The sequence below is a fragment of the Ptychodera flava genome, chromosome 12 (genome assembly GCF_041260155.1).
Source record: "Ptychodera flava strain L36383 chromosome 12, AS_Pfla_20210202, whole genome shotgun sequence".
NCBI lineage: Eukaryota > Metazoa > Hemichordata > Enteropneusta > Ptychoderidae > Ptychodera > Ptychodera flava.
This window is the reverse complement of record NC_091939.1, coordinates 30580509-30600986: the sequence shown is the minus strand read 5'-3', so window position 1 is coordinate 30600986 and position 20478 is coordinate 30580509. Positions and strand designations below refer to the sequence as shown.

The following is a 20478-nucleotide window of genomic DNA, read 5'->3' as shown; positions in this document are numbered from 1 at the left end:
AATAAAGCATTGTCTCTTTTGTAATAAGTATTTCTCCATCTGGTTTGTTTGTTCATGAAATTGTTTATAATCACGTGGCGATGTACGCAACTAGGTGGCCATCGTTGTCTGTTTGCGATCTCACAGAGACTCAACGGTGAAGGAATGAGGAAATCCCTAGACAAACAGGATTACTTCTCAGATTCATGCTTTCTTTCAACTTCACTCCAATTAAGAAACGCTAAACAAACTTCGGATGTAGCATTAGCGGTGGAAAGAAATCGCTATTTGCCGTTATTTTATTTGCTTTCTTCGACACCAAAGTATGCATACCACGTTTATGTTTTTCCCCAATCTCTGACGCTAACGTTGAGAGAAAGTAGTCGATGTTCGGCGCGCAATCAGATCCTGGAGTCCGGGAAATCGACACCAGCGACCCCAACAAACTTAAAGTCCAAATTTGACTGGCGGTAGAGTTTTGTGGCCAGATAAAGAATGCATGGTCACACAACTCTGCTGAGATCCATGCACAGCCTTTTTACGTTTATAGATAAAACTGTCAGGCAATAAGCGTGAGGGTCTTTGCAGAACAACACCGTTGTGACTATTGATTTCACAATCAAACACAATTCAGAAGGGCGAATGTCCTCCTCAACGCAATCGCGGTGGCTTTCAAGTTTGGTCATGCAAAGATCCTGGTATTCTGATTTCGGATATTCTCAGAGTGATGCGTTGTATTGATTGTCCCATGCAACAACTTCTTGGTTTTTTTGTTTGCTCGACCTGTTTAGCTTGGAGCTAATTTGAACCGCAGCAACACGCATTTCGATGCGGGTAGTTAAAAGGACTGCGGGAAAATTGTCTAAAAACATTGCAACTTCAGCTAGGCTTGATCTTTTTCAAAGTGACGACGGACTGTAAAAGTTATGAAAAATGTGACTAAGATGGCGTTGATACGTTCATGTATATTACCGACATATTTCATGTTCGATCGACCTGCATGCTTTGTGAATACCTGTGGTGGCCTCATTTTCAAAGGTACCTTTTGTGGGTCCGCTAGAGGGCCCCTGTACTTACAGGTATACAATACCTTCGGTGTACACACATACCAGTGATCTTTCAATCAGTTTATGCCTCAATGGAGCCTCATTCAGCAACCATAATAGATCATGTCTTTGAAAGGAGTTTGCATAATCAAGATTGATTTGCATCGGACCCGCAAACTTTTCTGTAACTGCTTTGACAGCGGCACAAAACACAGAAAGCAGGAGTGCCCGCGCCCGTCGAGTTGGTCCCAACTCGCGATACGAGGAGTTTCGTACTGCTGACTATTCGGGAAACCCAAACGCGGAATGTTTACACCGGGTGTTGACACACAATGGCGTCCAAAGCGCTGTTAAAGAAGAAGAAGGGGTCTGGAGACCCACTCCGACAATTGGAGAATGGCCTACCTGCCTCGGAGGAAGCGAGACGACACTCTAAAGAGCGATGCCCAACTTTTTGGGTCCAGTATTTGGGTAAGATGCCCGCAAAGGGGGAATTCGGAAAGGAATTTATATCTGAACCGGTGGAGACTCTATGTAAAATGAGAGAGAAGCAAAAACTGCCCAAAACGGCGCTGACGATATCACCAAAGGGTTTTCACTTTATGGATTGCCACGGACCGTTCGGTAAGGAGAAGCATGTTATAATACCGATACACCATGTATGCTACGGAATAGCTGACGCGCAGTATCCGCGTGTCTTTGCCATCATCACGCGTAGCGATTCTGACCCGGAAAGCAGTCTGTTCGAATGTCATGCCTTTCTGTGCGAGAAGCGAAAGACGGCCCAACTGATCACCTACTGGCTGTTGCGAACGTTTCTGCAGGTTTTCGAAAACCTACAGAGGAAGCGATACCACAGAAAAAGGCGGGAGAGGAGGAAGTTAGAATCGCAAATGCATTTGAACTCGTCGGGGTCTGAAACGAACTCGTCGACGTCATCGGACCAGTTGCCGCCGCCACAGCCACTCGGCAACGAGTATGTGTACTCGGTGATTTTAGAAGGGTCCCAAGAGCAAGGTGCTTCAGTGCGGATTTCAAGAGACAAAATGGCTTCCGATGTTACCGGCAGGCGGAAACCGATGCCGTCGTTTACACCTGACAGGGGAGACTCGGTGGCTATTTCAATACCACCTGATTTCCACCAACCTGTTGATTCAGCTTCTACGCATGTCACCGTTGACCGGCCTCCGGCCCGTCCGCGAACACCGGGACACCAGCGATCGGTTCACGGCAGCGTTAGCGAAATCGACGAAATCAACAACCCGCGCTACTTTAAATTTCGCAAGAAGTCCCAACCGAGGACCCCTATTTACGAGCGCCACTTTTCGATGGACTCGGACACCATGACGACGCTGTCGTCGGCGTCGAGCCTCAGCGCAAGCGGCAGCGAGTCTTACTCGGAGAGTTCCATGAACGGTAGCTCCGCATCTGGAAACTCAAACGGGAGCGAGAAGGATTTTATGTACATCAAAATGTTACAGGACGGGGTGTCATCCCTGGACGTCAGGGACGACGAAACGAATAAAACGTCCAAGCAAATTGCCCAAGACTTAGGATTGCCTACTCGACTGACTGATAAAGACATACACCGCAGAATACAAGAATGGCTTCGATTGACACTGAAAGACGACGACGAGGATGAAGACCATCGGGAGGGTTATTACAACCCAAGAGAAGCCGAAGTTAGAGGTGTCGCTTCTAGAGGAGACTATTTCTAACAACAACCATTATGTAACTTTTTTACTCTCTTTTCTACAAAGGTTCTTTCCATCTGAAGTTCGTGTTTCAACAAGGTATGCAACCTCGCCGATATTTTAATTGACAGTTGTGTAAACGTACCCAACAAAGCAAATATTAAGCTTACATTCCGTTGGTGAATAGTTTGTGCAAGTTTGCCGATGTTGATTAGGAAATAGGTCAACCCTGACGAGTGACGACACTTACTGTGTGAAATCTATCACAATTTACATACACTGTAAGTGAAACCTAAGGTATTGTCGTTGGTAATTAAGCGTTAATGAAGCTGGGTCTATCAAGACCCTATGTGGTGTTCAGCATGACCAAAACAGCCGCTGTGATATCTGCCCAAAGTCAACTTTTCAGCGTACGTGCCGGTGTGAGCATACACCATCGTTTCCGAAAGGCGATCGCTGCCCTATTTTTTGAAAAATTTCAAAATATCGCGTTTCGCTTTTACTTCTTTCATTGGTTCGCCCAGGAGCATTGTCTTGGTACGATTTCGATGCTAGCTAAACTAAGCTACAGACCCACCACAATGGAGCTTTGGCTAAACCGCGATACACCACGGTGCTGCTCTGTGTGCATGCATGTCATGCTGTGTATTTAAAAAATCCCAAGGTAATTTGTCAAAGTTATTTCTTCAAAACAATAACTGCGGTGCTTTGAGACCAGTTGTCTATCTCACTTCGGCTTGCCAACGAAAGTTCGCCAGGAGTCAATGGCGTATTGTCTTCTCGCTTTGTCCCTTGAATACGAAGGAATTGCCGACATTGTACGATTCGGCGAAATTCTTAAAGATATTTCCTTAGCACGGTTTACACTCTGACATACCTGTATGGCGTTGTTTCGTAGTATATGGATAGTACTGCCGCCGTTTGCTGCATAAACAATCTAAAATTCGGACAGTTTGGGATATTCACATAAACTCTCCTTATACCATCAGCGATAAAAATACTGCTTCGGTAGAAGGTCAGAAAAGCTCAGGTAATTCAATGTTTAGAAACTATACACCTAAAACTGTCTTCCAGATGAAAATCCAGGCTTGACGACAAGTGATGTCGTTTACCCTTTAATATCACTAGGGTGACTTTTCTGGTGTTCAGAATCGCCAGAGTAGTACGGCGATTATTTCACAGGCACTGGAGAATGCATCGATCGATCGAGCCTGTATTTGTGTACAGTAAACTCCTGCACGCTACCGTTCAGAAACCAAAGATTGTCATTTACGTCGGCCATGCAGTCAGTACATGGTAGTCTGTGTTTTGGTTCTTGTTGAGTGGCCCAAGCCTTGCTTCAAAACCACGTGACAACCGGTTGCACGTTTCATGTTGATTAATATCGGTCGAGTTTCTGTGCAAGCATGCCGAGGCAGGGGACTCTGTGGTCAAAAATAACAACATGGTAAAACAATTGACACTTATAACGAACCTAGAACTGTTCTGTTTACAGATTCTCACCTTTAGTCTTAAAAGGCAATCAAATGACTTGTTATTCAATGAAGCCTCGTCTGCAGTAAGGACTCGATCAGGTCTCCCCCTCCTACTCCCAAAGTTGCAATATTATGACATCATCATAAACAGTAATATAATGATCACTGAAATTGCTGAACACACTTTGAAATACGAATTCATCTAAAATCGAATATGACATGGCTCCCTATCCATCTATTTTCCATTTAAAAGTTCCCCTTTAAATTTATTATGTTAATATATATTTATTTAAGTGTTACTTAGTATTATTAGTTACATTAACATGTATAGATTTTCTCATGCCAACAATGTGCAACTGAGAATTTTGAACTCCTGTCTTATTGGTTCATTTGGCTATTTCCGAGGGATAGGACGATGGTCACGTGATTGCTGTGACGTATCAATTAAATGAAATACTCTACGCTACTGCCTGTTTTAAAATTTACAGTTATTTTCGTAGATACTTCTTTATTTTTTAGTTTTGGACCTGTCCAAATAAAATGATATTGACCCCATGCATTTACTTATTCACATTATCAAGCGTCACAAATGTGCTCAAGTATTAGTTCTATATTAAAGTTTGACCGCAGTAAATATTTTAACGACTAATGGTCACATAAATAGTGCATATAATTTCAAACTTTAAAATCATAGAAATGTCATTAAATTTGGCTGCATCAAAAGTTTACCAAAGCTTTCTGTTCTCAGCTCTGTATGTTATATAGGGTTTGTCCATGTACAAGTTATAGTGATACAAAATGAGTGGTGCGTTCGTTCTTTGAAAGTTTTGCTGCTGGTGCTACATGTTCGTGTCACCATGCCAACCACCGATTCTGGATCATCTTTCAGCCAGAAAATTCCAACACAACTAAAGAATCCAAGAATAGACATCATTTCAGTGACATATATCGTCCTAAAAAATACCGACGATTTTACTTTGGTAGATTATTGATGCACAAAATGTGAGTTCTTATTTATTATGGACAGCAGCTGTTAAAATTTATTAACCAATCAGGCTTACTGCACTTATTTTTAGCGCTGCTGGTCAGTGATAAGTTATTACCTCTGGCGTATGTAAACATGAACCTGATTGGTTCATGGAAAAGTGTAAACCCTAAATGTAAATGTTTGAGTTCAATCATCTTGTAACTTGTGGTCCAAAAGGTCAAAGTACCACATGTTTTCAATCCAGCTTTGGTTTGGTTGACGGTCTACTGAAAATTAGACACACGCTGTTTTTATACGATTTGTTCCAAATGGAAAGAGTGCAGATAGTACTGTTTGATTCAGGTTGTAATGGACCAACAGGTTTGGTTGTTTCAGAATAGAAAGATATAATTGTAACGGAGAAAATTGAAATGGTTGCCTGTATCTGGTTAATCATCGCTACCTCAAGCAAAAGTAAAACAGACACGTGTTGGGTTTTATCCAAACAATACAGTGACTTGTCGTGCAACTGCTTGAATATTTTCAGCTCGCTGTTACTAAACGAAACAAAAAAACAACAATGGATAATTTACATGTCAATTTTAAAATGCAGAAAGCAAAATTAATGTGAGGGTCAGGGAATGACACTTCAGATGCTGGCCTGACCATACGCTGAAAGATGAAAGGACCCGCACTTAGAGGTCGCTCTCACTAGGTAGTTTAAAGGTGCTTCATATTCACACACTTGCATTTTATTGTGCAACAAAAGTAAAGAGCAAGAGATCTGGATATTTTTACGAGCAACGTTTTTTATGATACAGAGAATTTGTACAGATAAATGTGTTCATAAGCATTCATTAATTAAACTGCATTTTCTTTGATCGTTTTTCGGGCAAACATAAATGATATTTATAAGTATATAGGCCTAATTTGTACATATCAATTATTTACTATCAAATATTGGTGGTGATATTTTCAAATCAAATTAAAAAAATGAGTATCTTTGTATGTACCAATAATCACTTTTGTCGAATGCTTTATAATATTGTAATTAAAGGATTTTGTATGGAATTTTATAGGATGGTCTTGTTATCTCTTTCCTTACAATAGCGGTTCCATTCTAGTTTTCTTCGAAAAAATTCACCCTCTTTTCCTATGGCCCCTGATTGATATTTTACCAAATCGAACACTGAATTCATTTTGTAACATAACGCACGTCTGGCAAATGCATAACTGTGAAAAACACACGACCCTACATTGATCAGATCCACTTTGGCCCGCCACGGTAATAAATCTTCATCCTGTGACATCGGTTATCAGCATGGATCTGTCGACAAGATTGTAACCTGTATCAGGCTGACCTTTTGCTTACTTCAAACTATGTGTGTGTTATGAATGTAATTATTATCCTAATTTCAAACAACTTTATCTTTCCCTTCATCAACAACGAGATACTGGCGTGTTATCAAATATCCAAGATACGGGAATCTTACGGCCATCGGAACAAAAATGTTAAAAGCAGTGATAACGGACAGATTCTGCACAAAATAACTTTAACGTCACGCTTGGCTCTCGCTCTCCTTTGCTCTCTGTTCGTGGTCAAAGGTCAATATCCCTCCTGTCAAATTCTTTATGGTGACGGAATCTAAAAATAACACCTGCATTTGTTTCTGCCATTGTCCCTGTCCCCGACATGCTTGACTCAATTTTAAAGTGGAACGTGGTATTCAACTTCTCCCCGATGCAACAATTTGAATCTTTATTCTTAAGTTGTACTTAGTGGGCTTTGAACTTAACATCGTCCACGCAGTTGATATCTTATCGCCTTGTAGGTTTGACGTCATTCCTTTCATGGCACAATGGTCAAAGAGCCACCAAGCCCATGTTATCAACTTTACGGAATTTGTCTTCTTAAATTGTATTTCCCCCATGTGGCTTTTGTGTCGGTTTTATAGTGTGTCTGTTTACCGACCTGATCGCCACGCTTGATCGAAATTGTCAATGGAAATGGGAACAGCAAAGAAGATTGTAACGCCCTCAGGTATAAATGAAAGCCAAACTTCAAACTTGTGACGTAAAACAGTTCGAGAGTGCGTACGACCGATGTGTCACATAATTCAAAATGACATTTTCTATTGTCCATGAGTTTCCTGGGTTTTCCAGAATGCTGTACAACCAGAAACTTTGAGTGTGGAGGATCAAGGGCGCCATCCTTGAATATTCAGAGAATAATAGCGGTCCAGTGTGACTGATAGAGTCGGTAGTCTGCTAGGTAATTGAAACCCGCAATAACATTATTAGTGTTTACAGGCAGACGAGCACAGGTGGGGTCAAAGGTCACATCAAACTATCGTGGGAATGCTTCTCTGTGTTAAAAGCCACAGGATCCCCTAGTTACACAGACCTGAACTCCGTGACTTCCAATGAAGTAAACAGAGAAAGAAGCGGATCCGAAGCGGATTCAAAGATTAAGTCTAAAGCATTGTTTTACACGAAATTAGAGCCAGGTTGATAAATAGATCATGCGTTGTCTTGCTACTGATATGAACTTCTGGCACTGTCAATAAATAGTTCATTGTATTACATTACATTACATTACATTACATTACACTACATTACATTACATTACATTACATTACACTACACTGCATTGTGTTGCTTTACATTTATACATTACATTACATTACATTACATTACATCACATTACATTTCATTTAACAATGTAATTTACATTACATTACTGAAAGAGCATTAAAGGAACAAAGTCGCTTTTTTGGTGTTTTGATGATATCAAAAAAAACATGCAACACTTGTGTAAGGTAACACTTGTGTACAAAAAAAAAACCAGCACATAACTGCAAAACCGCCAAAAAATATCCCTTTGCTGAATGCAAACAGGTGATTTCGTTTGTGACTTCTAGAAAAAAATGGATTTTCCTTTCCTATGACGAATAAAAATTGCCACGATATAAGGGAAAGCTGTTATCCTTATCTGTATGAAAGGCACCGCTATATGAATTAAGATTTTTACTATAGAAGCTTGAATGAGGTCCAAACTTTATTTCAGTGTTTAGCTGTGCATGGTGAGAGTTTTTGGAACAGACCGAAATTCACTGAATGTTTGATATTGTCTGGCTGCAAGCAGAGTTAAGGTTGTGTACAGTTGGCCAATATTTCAGCCTGTTTCAAGAAGTCAAACTACACAAACTGCTTTTCATATCAAACAAAGTCAATGAAAAAAAAAGCTAAAACGGGAACAACTTTGTCCCTTTAAATTATCGTACCCATTAATTTTATTGGAGTAGCAGACTATGATAACCGACGCATAACGACGATAAGGACGAAGTACGCACAACGGTCAGGTGATCGGACAACGTCGTTGAAAGAGGACCGAATTCCCCCAAGAACAGACCAGCCTGTCAAACACACCTCATTGCAATTCCCAGTACTTGTTGAGTCGCTAGGGGCGATTCTTTTTCACATGATGCCAGTTTCTTTAATTTTCGATATTACATTTTCCGTTACTTCCTTCTTGTCGTCTCGCTCACGTATATTGATAACGCTTTTTCTTTTTCTATCAAGCCGAAACTGCAATTATCTGAGACGATAGTACGCTTTTCAATTTGATATCATAGTAATTTTTCATAATATATTAAGATTATTATCGATGCATTTATCAAGTTATTGGTTAAATTTAGAACTTAAAACATTTCGGGGCAAAGTTTGTGTCCAGAGAGTGTGAAGCTTGACATTTGCATATCGTAACATTCTTGACCTTTGCATATCGTGACATTCCTGACAAAATTTACGATTGCAGCATCATTTGTCCCCAGTATCAGACCGAGTTGCCATCAACAGTTGTAAGCTTACGTTACTTTGAGAATGATTTTCGACTTTTAATTAAAACATCAACTGCTTCAATTCACGAACAGCGCCGAGCAAATAATATTTTCTTTATTTCATAGTAGTAACCTCGCAAAAACAAACATTAAAGGTATACTGTCACCTGTTCCAATTTTGTCACAGTTACCATGGAAAGAGAAATCTAACCAATGACAGATTTTAAGTGGGTGGCCGCTTTTAAAAACAGCGCCCTCACATGGGGATTTTGAATACCAAGGAACGCCCCTTTCCCCATATATGGGCACATTTAGATTACAGGTGACTGTATACCTTTAACACGATTGGAACTAATTTGTAATAATTGGATTTTCACATTTTCCAAATTTCTCAAAAGTGTTAGGTGCCGTACAGCTGAATGTTCTAATATTGCAAATTGCTCATAAAAACAGGTGTATAATATAAGAAGAAAAGTTTGTGAGATTACATTTGTCGATTAAATCGACATTACTTCACCATCCAATTATCACAAATTAGTTCCAATCGTGTTCATTGTATACAACGTGTAACTTATCCTACTAGTCTACGCAACTGAACATTTATTGTCAATAATAACACCGAACAACAACACGTACAGAGGCTGTATTGGTAAATTGAATACTATGGGCAATTTGACATGAGTTGACTGTGCACAAAAACGGCACATTATACATAACTCAAACACAAGATTGCATCATAAAGTACAACTCACAGTCAGCACTCGTATACAGTATTCAACAGGTGGTCGTTCAGCAATGCAATGTGCTTTACTGGCCGGTAGAGGGCGCTAGTTACCAGGCTCCAAATCGATTCCGAAGAGCGGCGGATGGCAATGACGTCCCACCCTTCCTGCCCTTCTCTACTTTTGTTTCTTTGTAATCATGATCCCTTAACCGTACGGGGTCCGTGTTGTAACCATAGATACAAGGGTCTACGTTTCCTCGTAATTACCACTATCATCGTAGTCTCGAGACGGAAAAACATTTGTTCTTATTAACAGTGAATGATAATCTTCGAGTGCCGGAACGAGCAGACGTAGACGTGATTCACTCCTATAATAAGACGTCTGTAACTTTGAAACGAGTAACAATTAACAGTAAAGATGCACAGATTAAACATTGTTACTGTTGAAATACTGGGTATTTTTACCAGGAAATTGATGATAGTTTTTTCTGAATAGATGTTAAATAGAATACACTGAGAATTTGAAAATCCGTCACACTACCAGATTTAGCCTGATTATGGAATGAATGTAAGCCTACATGTTGACATGGAAAAAGGGCATTGAAGTGCCATTAATTTCATCCGTGAAACAAGGGACATTTTGCGGCGTATCTGTTCAAATTTGAATCAAACAGCGCCTCCAAGTGTCCAACCGGTCCTTTGTAATCGGGGATATGACTCGGAACAGCCATCGACATTTTCTAACTCGTATGAGACACTTCTGCCCGTTTTGTAAATTTTGTTGAAAAAGAAATAATAACACAGTCAAGAGTATGAGAAATAACAACGGATAAAATGTAATGGATTCTTTGCTGTTTTATTTCTATTCTGAATACTGTAGGATCGCAATTGCTATCGATCACCGACTTATGTACAGGTGAATATCGCATCGACTGAACAACTCGTTAAAAGGTATACGATATCATTGTTTAGAGATTTTACGTATACTTTCTACAAATTCACTGCGTGACCTGACAAAAAGTAGTGTACAGAAATTGACCAATTACGAACAATCTTGCGAGATGTCTATGGGTTGCGTTTTCCTGTCTGACCGCGAGCTTCAGGCTGACCTGCTGTCGAGTCGACCGTTCTGAAAATTGACTGTTGATTGGGTTGGTGTACTTGTGAAAACAGTGTTCATGCAGGTTCAAAATGCGTTGCGACAGATCCAGAACTTACACGAGTCATTAATGCAATCTTGATCCGAACTCTAAGCAAACGCCATATTGTATCGGTTCTGGATTTTGGGATAAAAAACAAATGTCAGTATTACTTGTTGCTTGAAGACACTTTCTGTATCTATTATAGTACATTTTAGAGATGAGCTGTGACCAAATATATCATTCTCGACATTACCAGCTTGTGTATCAATAGTATCATTGGGGTTCTATTATAAGGAACCATATTTCTATCAGGCCAACTTCTAAATGAAAGTCAAGGTTATTATTTGTCTTCTTGATATGTTTGTCAATGACTGTAAGTGACAGATAAATTAAAACATTCAATATGTGCTGTCCAGGTCAGAGAAAAAAATATCTGTTCATCGGATTTTTTGAACCAAGGTTCAGGAGCGGCGAGCGAATTTTTTTTTAATTTTTTAGGTCACAAACTACCACTGTCCCTCGGACTGTTTTGCCGGGATGCAGACAAGGCAATATATCTTTTCCCCTTTTAGGCTAACCAGAAATATCTCAGACAAGATACACTGATACTGGCTATTGAATTCAACACTCTCAATAATAACATAGAGAATTACATATACAGTCGGTGTTTGCACAACATATTCTGAGTATTTCAACATGCTCTCATTGTCATAAAGTTTTATACTTTCGATACAATTTCATTCAATCCGATGCGCCGCCCATCGTCTGCTGTCACGATCTTGGTAAACAGATCGCCAAACGTTTTATCAGGACAAACACTGACAGCGTCTTTGGAACTAACTGTTGGCCATCACGTCGAATGCTGGCGATTGAATTAATAGTCATTGTGTACTAACCTTGACAAAACGGAGAAATTTTAGCCAAAAATTGACTCAGTTTGTGTCGTGATTTGCAAAAATTAAGAAGTCACAACAACGTGTTGACAGTGGTCAGTGCCGACACGTTGGAAGTTCATTCAGAATCCCACATGCCCGCGAAAACCCGACGAATTGTAGGGCGCCGCCAGCGTCGGTACTAACGTATTTGCAATGCAGAAGTGCGAATTTGCTGAAATCAAAAAACAAAAATCCAAATCGGGCAAAGTAGAAGCGGCAATGCCGATGAACAATTTAGTTTTTCTTTCTGGCCTTAACATCATCATCATGACACATTGAAATATAAACTTGAATTCGATCTGTCTCGTATATCTCTGTCACAGTCCATGAAAAGTTGGGAAACTTTTAAGATGGTGCTATAGCCGTGTAACAAATGTCATGTGTCGGTCATATACGCCGATATCACAGTTCATGAAGTCTAAAAAGTCGATTTGCGTAGTTTCAGAACGTTTTAAGTTTTCGCCAGTGGAAGCTCTGAGTTTCCGGTGGTTCATAAAATAATTACGGTAATGGAACTTTCGGGAATGATCAATAGGCAACGGTCGTTTGTGACTTTCCCGTCACCATTGTGGCGGTTTTGTCGACTTCCGATCACCATGGAAACGCGTGTAGATTTCCATTATGTTGCTATTAACGTTTCCTGTGTGTTTCTTGTATACACCTGTCAATATTGATATTTACAGGAAGTGAACAGCAAAACGGGCAATCTGACATTAGATGGACGGCAATATGTTCCACAAAAGTTATTACAAACTATCGATCAGTTAATTGTGTTAGTTCACGGAGGAGAATATGCCTCGGGGACAAATCTTACAATTTCCTAAATCTAGTGATTCCTCGTAGGTCTACAGCTACTTCGAGTAGACCTTTTTGGAGACGATGTAAAAGAAAGTTACGTTCTCAAGGTCCTTTTTTGTGGAAAAGGAAAATTAAAAATGCTTCCAGAGAATAAGTACAAAGCAATACGTCCTTTGAAAACTTAAATTTTGTTTTCTTCTCAATTATAACAGTTTACATTTGACTCCAGGCATGCCAGATCACAATGTACACACAATTAAGTTGGCGTTGCGCATAACACAGCGTGGTTTGCTCAAAAGCACTTTTTTTCAAAGACTCATTAAATTTTCATTGATATGTTAAGATTGAACTTTTAGTTTGGTTCACCTTTTAGCGTGTAAAGCAGTCGTACGTTGGATGAGTAAGAAGTGTAAATTTAAGCAATTTCTTGCAAATCGCCCGATTTTCAGGCATCTTTTTCTCCCGCTTTAACATTTCAAAACAAGACATTAACTTCACTCTTTCTGGGTCATGTTTTGTGAAATTTTTACATGGCGTTCTTAAAATACTATATAGAAGTCGACAATTTTGTTTGGCAATAAAGTTTGTACGTTTGGAATAAATCATTTCAATTTTGCTAATCATGATTGTAATCATTTCTTTTGAATGTCAGTCTTACAATCCTTGCCATTTAAGAATGAGTATAGATAATGCAAAAATTCGACTCGTTTCCTATATACATTATACTCTTGTTTCGAATGAGATATTAAAGTTCATAAAGTAGTATCAAGTTTTTTTACTAAAGTTTTATCATTAATACCAAAGTTTAGGTTTCCTATACCTCAAATATGTACCTCCTTCATCCTTCGAGTAAAATATTGTTACCACAGTGAACTTTAGATTCTCTGCGTTTTGAAAATACATAGTATGGCGAGGTTTTCATGTCATTTTGGATAAGAAATATGGTTTATAAAAAGTATGTTTGTTGAGTGTAACGCCACCTTAAAACGGATATTCAAGTCTGAATTTAAATTCGAATTTAATCGATGAAGATGACCACTATGATACGACATATATATATATATATATATATATATATATATATATATATATATATATATATATATATATATATATATATATATATATATATATATATATGTGTGTGTGTGTGTGTGTGTGTATGTGTGTGTATGTATATATATGTGTGTGTGTGTATGTATATACATGTATATTGTTACGTGCTAGAGAAAACGAACAAAGGGTGAACTCAGCAGTTAACGTTTAAACAAAATTTATTACAAAAATAAAACTAATTGCTAAGTCAGGGATAGAGTACAAGCTTTAAAAGTGTACAGACTACTTATCTCAGCTGGGACGGCAGAGCTCCAGTCTCAGAGTTGTAACAGTCAGTCGGATGAATGAACTCCTTTGGCTTGCAGGCTTGAAACTGCACAAAGTCCACAGTATAAATCCAGCGTTGGCAGTGAAGGTCTTGAAAGGTCTTGAGAATGACTACTGCTGGAGTTTAGTAACACACAAGAGACACGATCCCAAAAGTCTGACTGGAAGCTGAGCACGTCCCTTTTATAAAGGCATGTAAGAACAATCTAGAACTTTTATTGACATGCTAATTACTGTTCTAAAATTATCTCCCTTACACAACTAATCAACTTTCCAGAACATTCCAAACATGACTAATTGAATTCAAGGTTGTGAGGTCATCAAGGGCAGTGACCTTGAGAATGTTCTAGACTAATTGAACTCAGGTCATGATGAGTGTGGGGGAAATGACCTACATAACACACCCCCTCTTCAAAAAAGAAAATTTTTCAAAGAAAAATCTTTCTTTTACAAATGTAATCTTGAAAGGATTTAAGTACTCAAATTTTGTTTACTCTAAAGTAAAATTTCTTGAAAGTGAACAACAATAAAATTTCTTGAAAGTGAACAACAATAATTTCTAAATACGAGAGAGACAGTCTGCAATTAAATTGTCTCTGCCTTTGATATGTCTAATGTCAAGATTAAACTCCTGTAACATTAAACTCCATCTTAGCAATCTCTGATTTTTGCCTTTAAATTTCTGCAGAAAACAAGAGGGTTGTGATCAATATAAACCACTATTGGCTGATTTGAAGAAGTAACATAAACTTCAAATGCTGTAAAGCTAATATCAAAGATAAACACTCTTTTTCAATTGTAGAGTAGTTTCTCTGGGATTTGTTAAATTTGCGTGAAAAATAGCAAACAGGATGATCTATACCATGACTATCCTCTTGCAATAAAACAGCACCAGCAGCCGTATCACTAGCATCTACAGCTAATTTGAATGGCAAAATGAAATCTGGTGCAGACAACACTGGGGCACTTTGCAGTATGGCTTTAAGTGTATCAAATGCCTGTTGGCATTGCTCTGACCAAACAAACTTTACTTTCTTTTTAAGTAAGTTAGTCAAAGGCTCAGTAATTGTGGAGAAATTTGGACAGAATTTTCTGTAGTAACCAGCCATACCGAGAAAGCGCATCAGTTGTCGTTTGCAGTTTGGTATGGGAAAACTTGAAATGGCACTGATTTTGGCATCAACAGGTTTTACCTCACCCTGTCCTACAGTATGTCCGAGGTAAGTTACCCTCGCCCAACCAAACTCAGATTTTGCAAGGTTGACAGTCAACATTGCTTTACTCAGTCTCTCAAAGAACTTCCGCATGAGCTTGATGTGTTCCTCCCAGGTGTCACTATACAGGACGACGTCGTCAACGTAGGCTGCACACCCATCTAGCCCGGATATGACGTCGTTGATCATCCGTTGGAACGTTGCCGGAGAGTTCTTCATTCCGAATGGCATCACCTTGTACTGGAACAATCCGTCTGGTGTAACAAAGGCGGATATTTCACGAGCACGATCCGTCAGAGGGACTTGCCAAAATCCCTTCAGTAGGTCAAATTTCGTCACATACTTGGCTTTTCCCACTCGGTCGATGCAGTCATCAATCCTCGGGATTGGGAAAGTGTCTGTCTTTGTTAAGGTGTTGACCTTCCTAAAGTCCGTGCACATACGATAACTGTGGTCTGATTTGGGAACAAGTATGCACGGCGAACTCCAGTTACTTTTACTGGGTTCAATAAAGTCATTGTCCAGCAGGTATTTGACTTCTTCCTGGAGATATTTTGCTTTTGTTGGATTCAGTCTGTATGGATGTTGTTTTACAGGCTTACTGTCCCCAACATCAACGTCGTGATAGATGACGTTTGTCCTCGTTGGAACATCTTGAAACAGGTGTTTATATTCGTGGAGCAGTTCTTTCACCTGTTGTTGTTGTTCTGGCTGGAGGTGTGCCAACTTTGTAGACTCCAGCTTCTCCAGGATTTCTGAGTTCTGAAGCTTGACCGAGCCCAGCTTTGAGTTTAGAGTATTTTCACTCAAGTCAGTTTCAGTATCACTATCTTCATAATGGCTTGAACTGACTGCACTGACAGGCTGAGTTATAGTAGGATTATCCCTATCCAAATATGGCTTAAGCATATTTATGTGACATAGCTGTTTTTGTTTACGCCTGTCAGGTGTTATTATGATGTAATTAAATCACTCAATTTCTTATCATTAGATATGGCCCAAAGTAACGAGCATGGAGTGGTTTTCCAGGAATTGGAAGTAGAACAAGAACCTTTTGACCTGGTTCAAACTTCCGTTTTGAGGGTGCTTTTATCATATTTGATTTTCATTGACTGCTGAGATGACTCAAGATTTTCTCTGGCTAATTCACATGCTTTAGAGAGTTTTGTACGAAAATCTGAGACATATTGCAAAATATTCAGACAATCATCATCGTCTGATAGGAATTCCTCTTTAACGAGCTTAAGTGGGCCACGGACTGTATGTCCAAATACAAGCTCAAATGGGCTAAAACCAAGAGACTCTTGAATTGACTCTCTAACAGCAAAGAGCAAAAAATGAATTCCTTCATCCCACTGCTTCTCTGTGTCAAAACAGTAGGTCCTAATCATGTTTTTCAAAGTTTGATGAAATCGCTCAAGAGCACCCTGACTTTCTGGATGATAGGCGGATGACCTATACTGTTTAATGCCTAGCTGATCCATTACTTGTTGAAAAATTCCAGACATAAAGTTGGAGCCTTGATCAGACTGGACACATTTAGGGAGGCCGAATAAAGTGAAAATTTGACTAAAGCTCTCACTATAGTCTTTGTCTTTATATTTCTCAGTGGTATGGCTTCGGGGAACCGAGTTGATGTACACATAATTGTCAACATATACTCATTTCCTGATCTTGTTTTTGGTAGGGGCCCAACACAGTCTATTAGTATCCTACTAAATGGTTCTTGAAATGCAGGAATTGGCTGTAAAGGGGCCTTTGGAATGGTCTGATTTGGCTTTCCTACCATTTGACATGTGTGACAAGTTTTACAGAAATGTGCTACATCCTGCCTGAGATTAAGCCAATAAAAGTGACTGAGAATTTTATGATAAGTTTTCCTGACTCCTAAGTGACCAGCCCAGGGGGTTTCATGGGCCAGGCGCAATATTTCAGCACGATAGGGCTTTGGAACCACAATTTGATGTTTTATAGCCCAATCGTCATCAACCAAAACATCTGGAGGTCTCCATTTACGCATGAGAATACCAGATTTTGTATAATAGGAAACAGAGCTATCTGAAGTTTTACCTTCATCATCTACCCTGTCAAACAAAGACAAAATATCTGGGTCTTTGTGTTGTTCTGCAATGAGATTTGATCTAGAAAATGTCTGACTTTGGTCAGCAGAAGTTTTACTGGAAGTTTCAAATCCACGAGGGATAACGGAATGATCCGTGTCAAACACCTGACTGAGAAAGGTGTCATTTAAGTCAACATCTGTGACATTATTTTTGAGAGTATTTTGATTCTCAGAAGTTTTTCTTTGACATGGCTCGAGTAATAGCACATGAAGGAAATAAATCGGGTATCTCTTGTTCAATTGGCTCTGGATCCTGATCTAAACTAGGATTATCAGTCACAAGTGGATTAGTGATGACCTTGTCCCCAGCAAGGTCGTTTCCAAGAAGAAGGTGAATCCCTTCGAAAGGCAAAAAAGGCCTAATACCTAAAGCCACAGGTCCAGAAACAAAGTCCGAAGACAAATAGACATTATGGAGAGGAACAGGAATGTAGTCATTGCAATCTACCCCCTTAATAAGAACTTAGAACCTGAAAATGACTTTTCAGAAAACGGCAGGGTATCTGCCAACAAAAGAGACTGGGAAGCCCCGGTATCTCTTAAAATTTTGACAGGGGTAGCGGAAGAAAAATCACTAGAAAGTGATATAAAACCATCGTGAATAAATGGTTCGAAAATACCCATAATGCTATCTTGAGAAGAATTGACCTTGACCTCATTAATTGGGGATGAGAGGGATTTAACCTCAGAAAATGTGTTGCACACATTATTAGACTCTAATCGAGTTGATGAAGAAATAAAGCCGGTGGGCTTAGATCCACTTTGACTACTTTGACCTTCACGTTTTCTTTTCAATTTGAAACAATCTGACATTAAATGGCCGTCTTTCTTACAATAATTACAAGAAAGTGTACCGAACTGTTTGTCAGAAGGAGATTGAGACTTGGGATCTGATGATGTGGGAGTGTTACTTGAATTTTGTGAACCGTTGTCATTTGATTTTCTACTGTCCTTTGAGAAATTCTTGGAATGAAAAGGAGGAGTTAAATTTACCTGCATTGTTTCTGTATGAAAAGGACTGGGATGGTTTGCTGAGAAATGAAGATTTGTGGGTCAATGAATAATCATCGGCCAAACGTGCAGCAACCTCCAATGTATCTGCCTTTTGTTCATTGATAAATGTCTTGATGTCACTCCGGATGCACCTTTTAAATTCCTCAATCAAAACAAGCTGTCGTAATTTGTCATAATTCTGACTGACCTTTTCCGAAGAACACCAACGATCAAACAGTTGTTCTTTTGTTCGAGCAAATTCAACATAAGTTTGATCCTTCACCTTCTCACAATCCCTAAATTTCTGACGGTAAGCTTCAGGCACCAACTCATAGCCCTTGAGAATTAATTCCTTCACAGAATCATAATCTGAAGCCTGCTCTACTGACAACTGAATGTAAATTTCTCTGGCTTTACCCACCAAAGCACTCTGCAAAAGCATAGACCAGGACTCCTTAGGCCAATTCAGACTCTGAGCAATTTTCTCAAAATGGAGGAAATATTTATCAACATCCTTTTCTTGGAAAGGGGGAACTAACCTGAAATGCTTAGTGATGTCAAACTTGTCTGAAGGGAAGAATTTTCCTGACTGTCCAAGCTCTAAACGTCTCATTTCTAACTGTAGTCGATGTTCTTCCAGTTCTCTCTCCTTTTCTCTCTGTCTTTCTTCCATTTGTAATTCTTTGTCTTTCATTTGTAATTTTTCCTTTTCTAATTCCAATTTCTTAAGCTCCAAATCTGCCTGTATTTCTAATTCTAATTTTTTGAGTTCGAAGGAAGACTCAGGCTCATAATCTTTTAAGGCAGACTCTTCAAAATGGCCAGAATTAACTAAATGTTTTGCAATCTTGAACTGAATTTCTCGCTTGCGCATAGATCTTTTGACATCTACTTTAAGGAAATTTGCCAGTGCTATGAGGTTGTCTTTTCTGAGGGAATTAAATGTGTCCTGATCAAGGTCATCCATAAATTCGTCTGGCTTGAATTCCGCCATGATTGAATTTTGCTGAGTTCACAGTATACAGTAGTTTTGAAAAGGCAGACAAAATGTTGTCACACGGCTCAAAATATTCGTATCCCGGACGAGCCCCCAATTTGTTACGTGCTAGAGAAAACGAACAAAAGGGTGAACTCAGCAGTTAACGTTTAAACAAAATTTATTACAAAATAAACTAATTGCTAAGTCAGGGATAGAGTACAAGCTTTAAAAGTGTACAGACTACTTATCTCAGCTGGGACGGCAGAGCTCCAGTCTCAGAGTTGTAACAGTCAGTCGGATGAATGAACAGTCCTTTGGCTTGCAGGCTTGAAACTGCACAAAGTCCACAGTATAAATCCAGCGTTGGCAGTGAAGGTCTTGAAAGGTCTTGAGAATGACTACTGCTGGAGTTTAGTAACACACAAGAGACACGATCCCAAAAGTCTGACTGGAAGCTGAGCACGTCCCTTTTATAAAGGCATGTAAGAACAATCTAGAACTTTTATTGACATGCTAATTACTGTTCTAAAATTATCTCCCTTACACAACTAATCAACTTTCCAGAACATTCCAAACATGACTAATTGAATTCAAGGTTGTGAGGTCATCAAGGGCAGTGACCTTGAGAATGTTCTAGACTAATTGAACTCAGGTCATGATGAGTGTGGGGGAAATGACCTACATAACAATAATATATTTATATATATATATATATATATATATATATATATATATATATATATATATGCAGTACAAATTGGAGGTCAAGAAATGACTAATGTGTTCGATATTATATTCATCAATTAACATGATTAATTAGCATCTTGGGGCTTGCAATTCATCATATTATTGACAAGGACACTGTTTACAAGTTTCATTTTTTAATTTCAATTCAGGCAAGTTCTTCAGTCAGATGAAAGAAGGCGTATATATATAGGAAGAGAGTTTGGGTAACCCCATGGTGTCCTTTTAGAATTTGCCTGCTTTTTCTTAATAGGCCAGCTCTGAAATATCCTTGGGTAAAATTATCATTACCCCAATACATTATACGATAATTCGCTCCGCTTAATTGTCACCCACTTGTATTTGGATGTGGGTCGCGGAAAGTACTTTCTACTCAGTGTACCTGCATCCATTGAAATTAATGGGCGTTGTAGAATATAAAGTGCGCAATTGTATGTGCGATTA

General features: G+C 39.1%; 1 protein-coding gene across 1 annotated transcript; it reads left to right on the top strand.

Annotated features, from left to right (window-relative positions):
* The first annotated feature begins 237 nt into the window (after nt 1-237).
* LOC139145605 (uncharacterized) lies at nt 238-5470 on the top strand. The gene has a single exon (XM_070716868.1). The coding sequence runs from the start codon at nt 1358-1360 to the stop codon at nt 2741-2743; it is 1386 nt and encodes a 461-aa protein (XP_070572969.1). The 5' UTR covers nt 238-1357; the 3' UTR covers nt 2744-5470.
* Nucleotides 5471-20478: the final 15008 nt, after the last annotated feature.

Excerpts from the sequence above, each read along its gene's own strand:
- LOC139145605 (XM_070716868.1), top strand. The coding sequence starts at position 1,358 with ATGGCGTCCAAAGCGCTGTTAAAGAAGAAGAAGGGGTCTGGAGACCCA.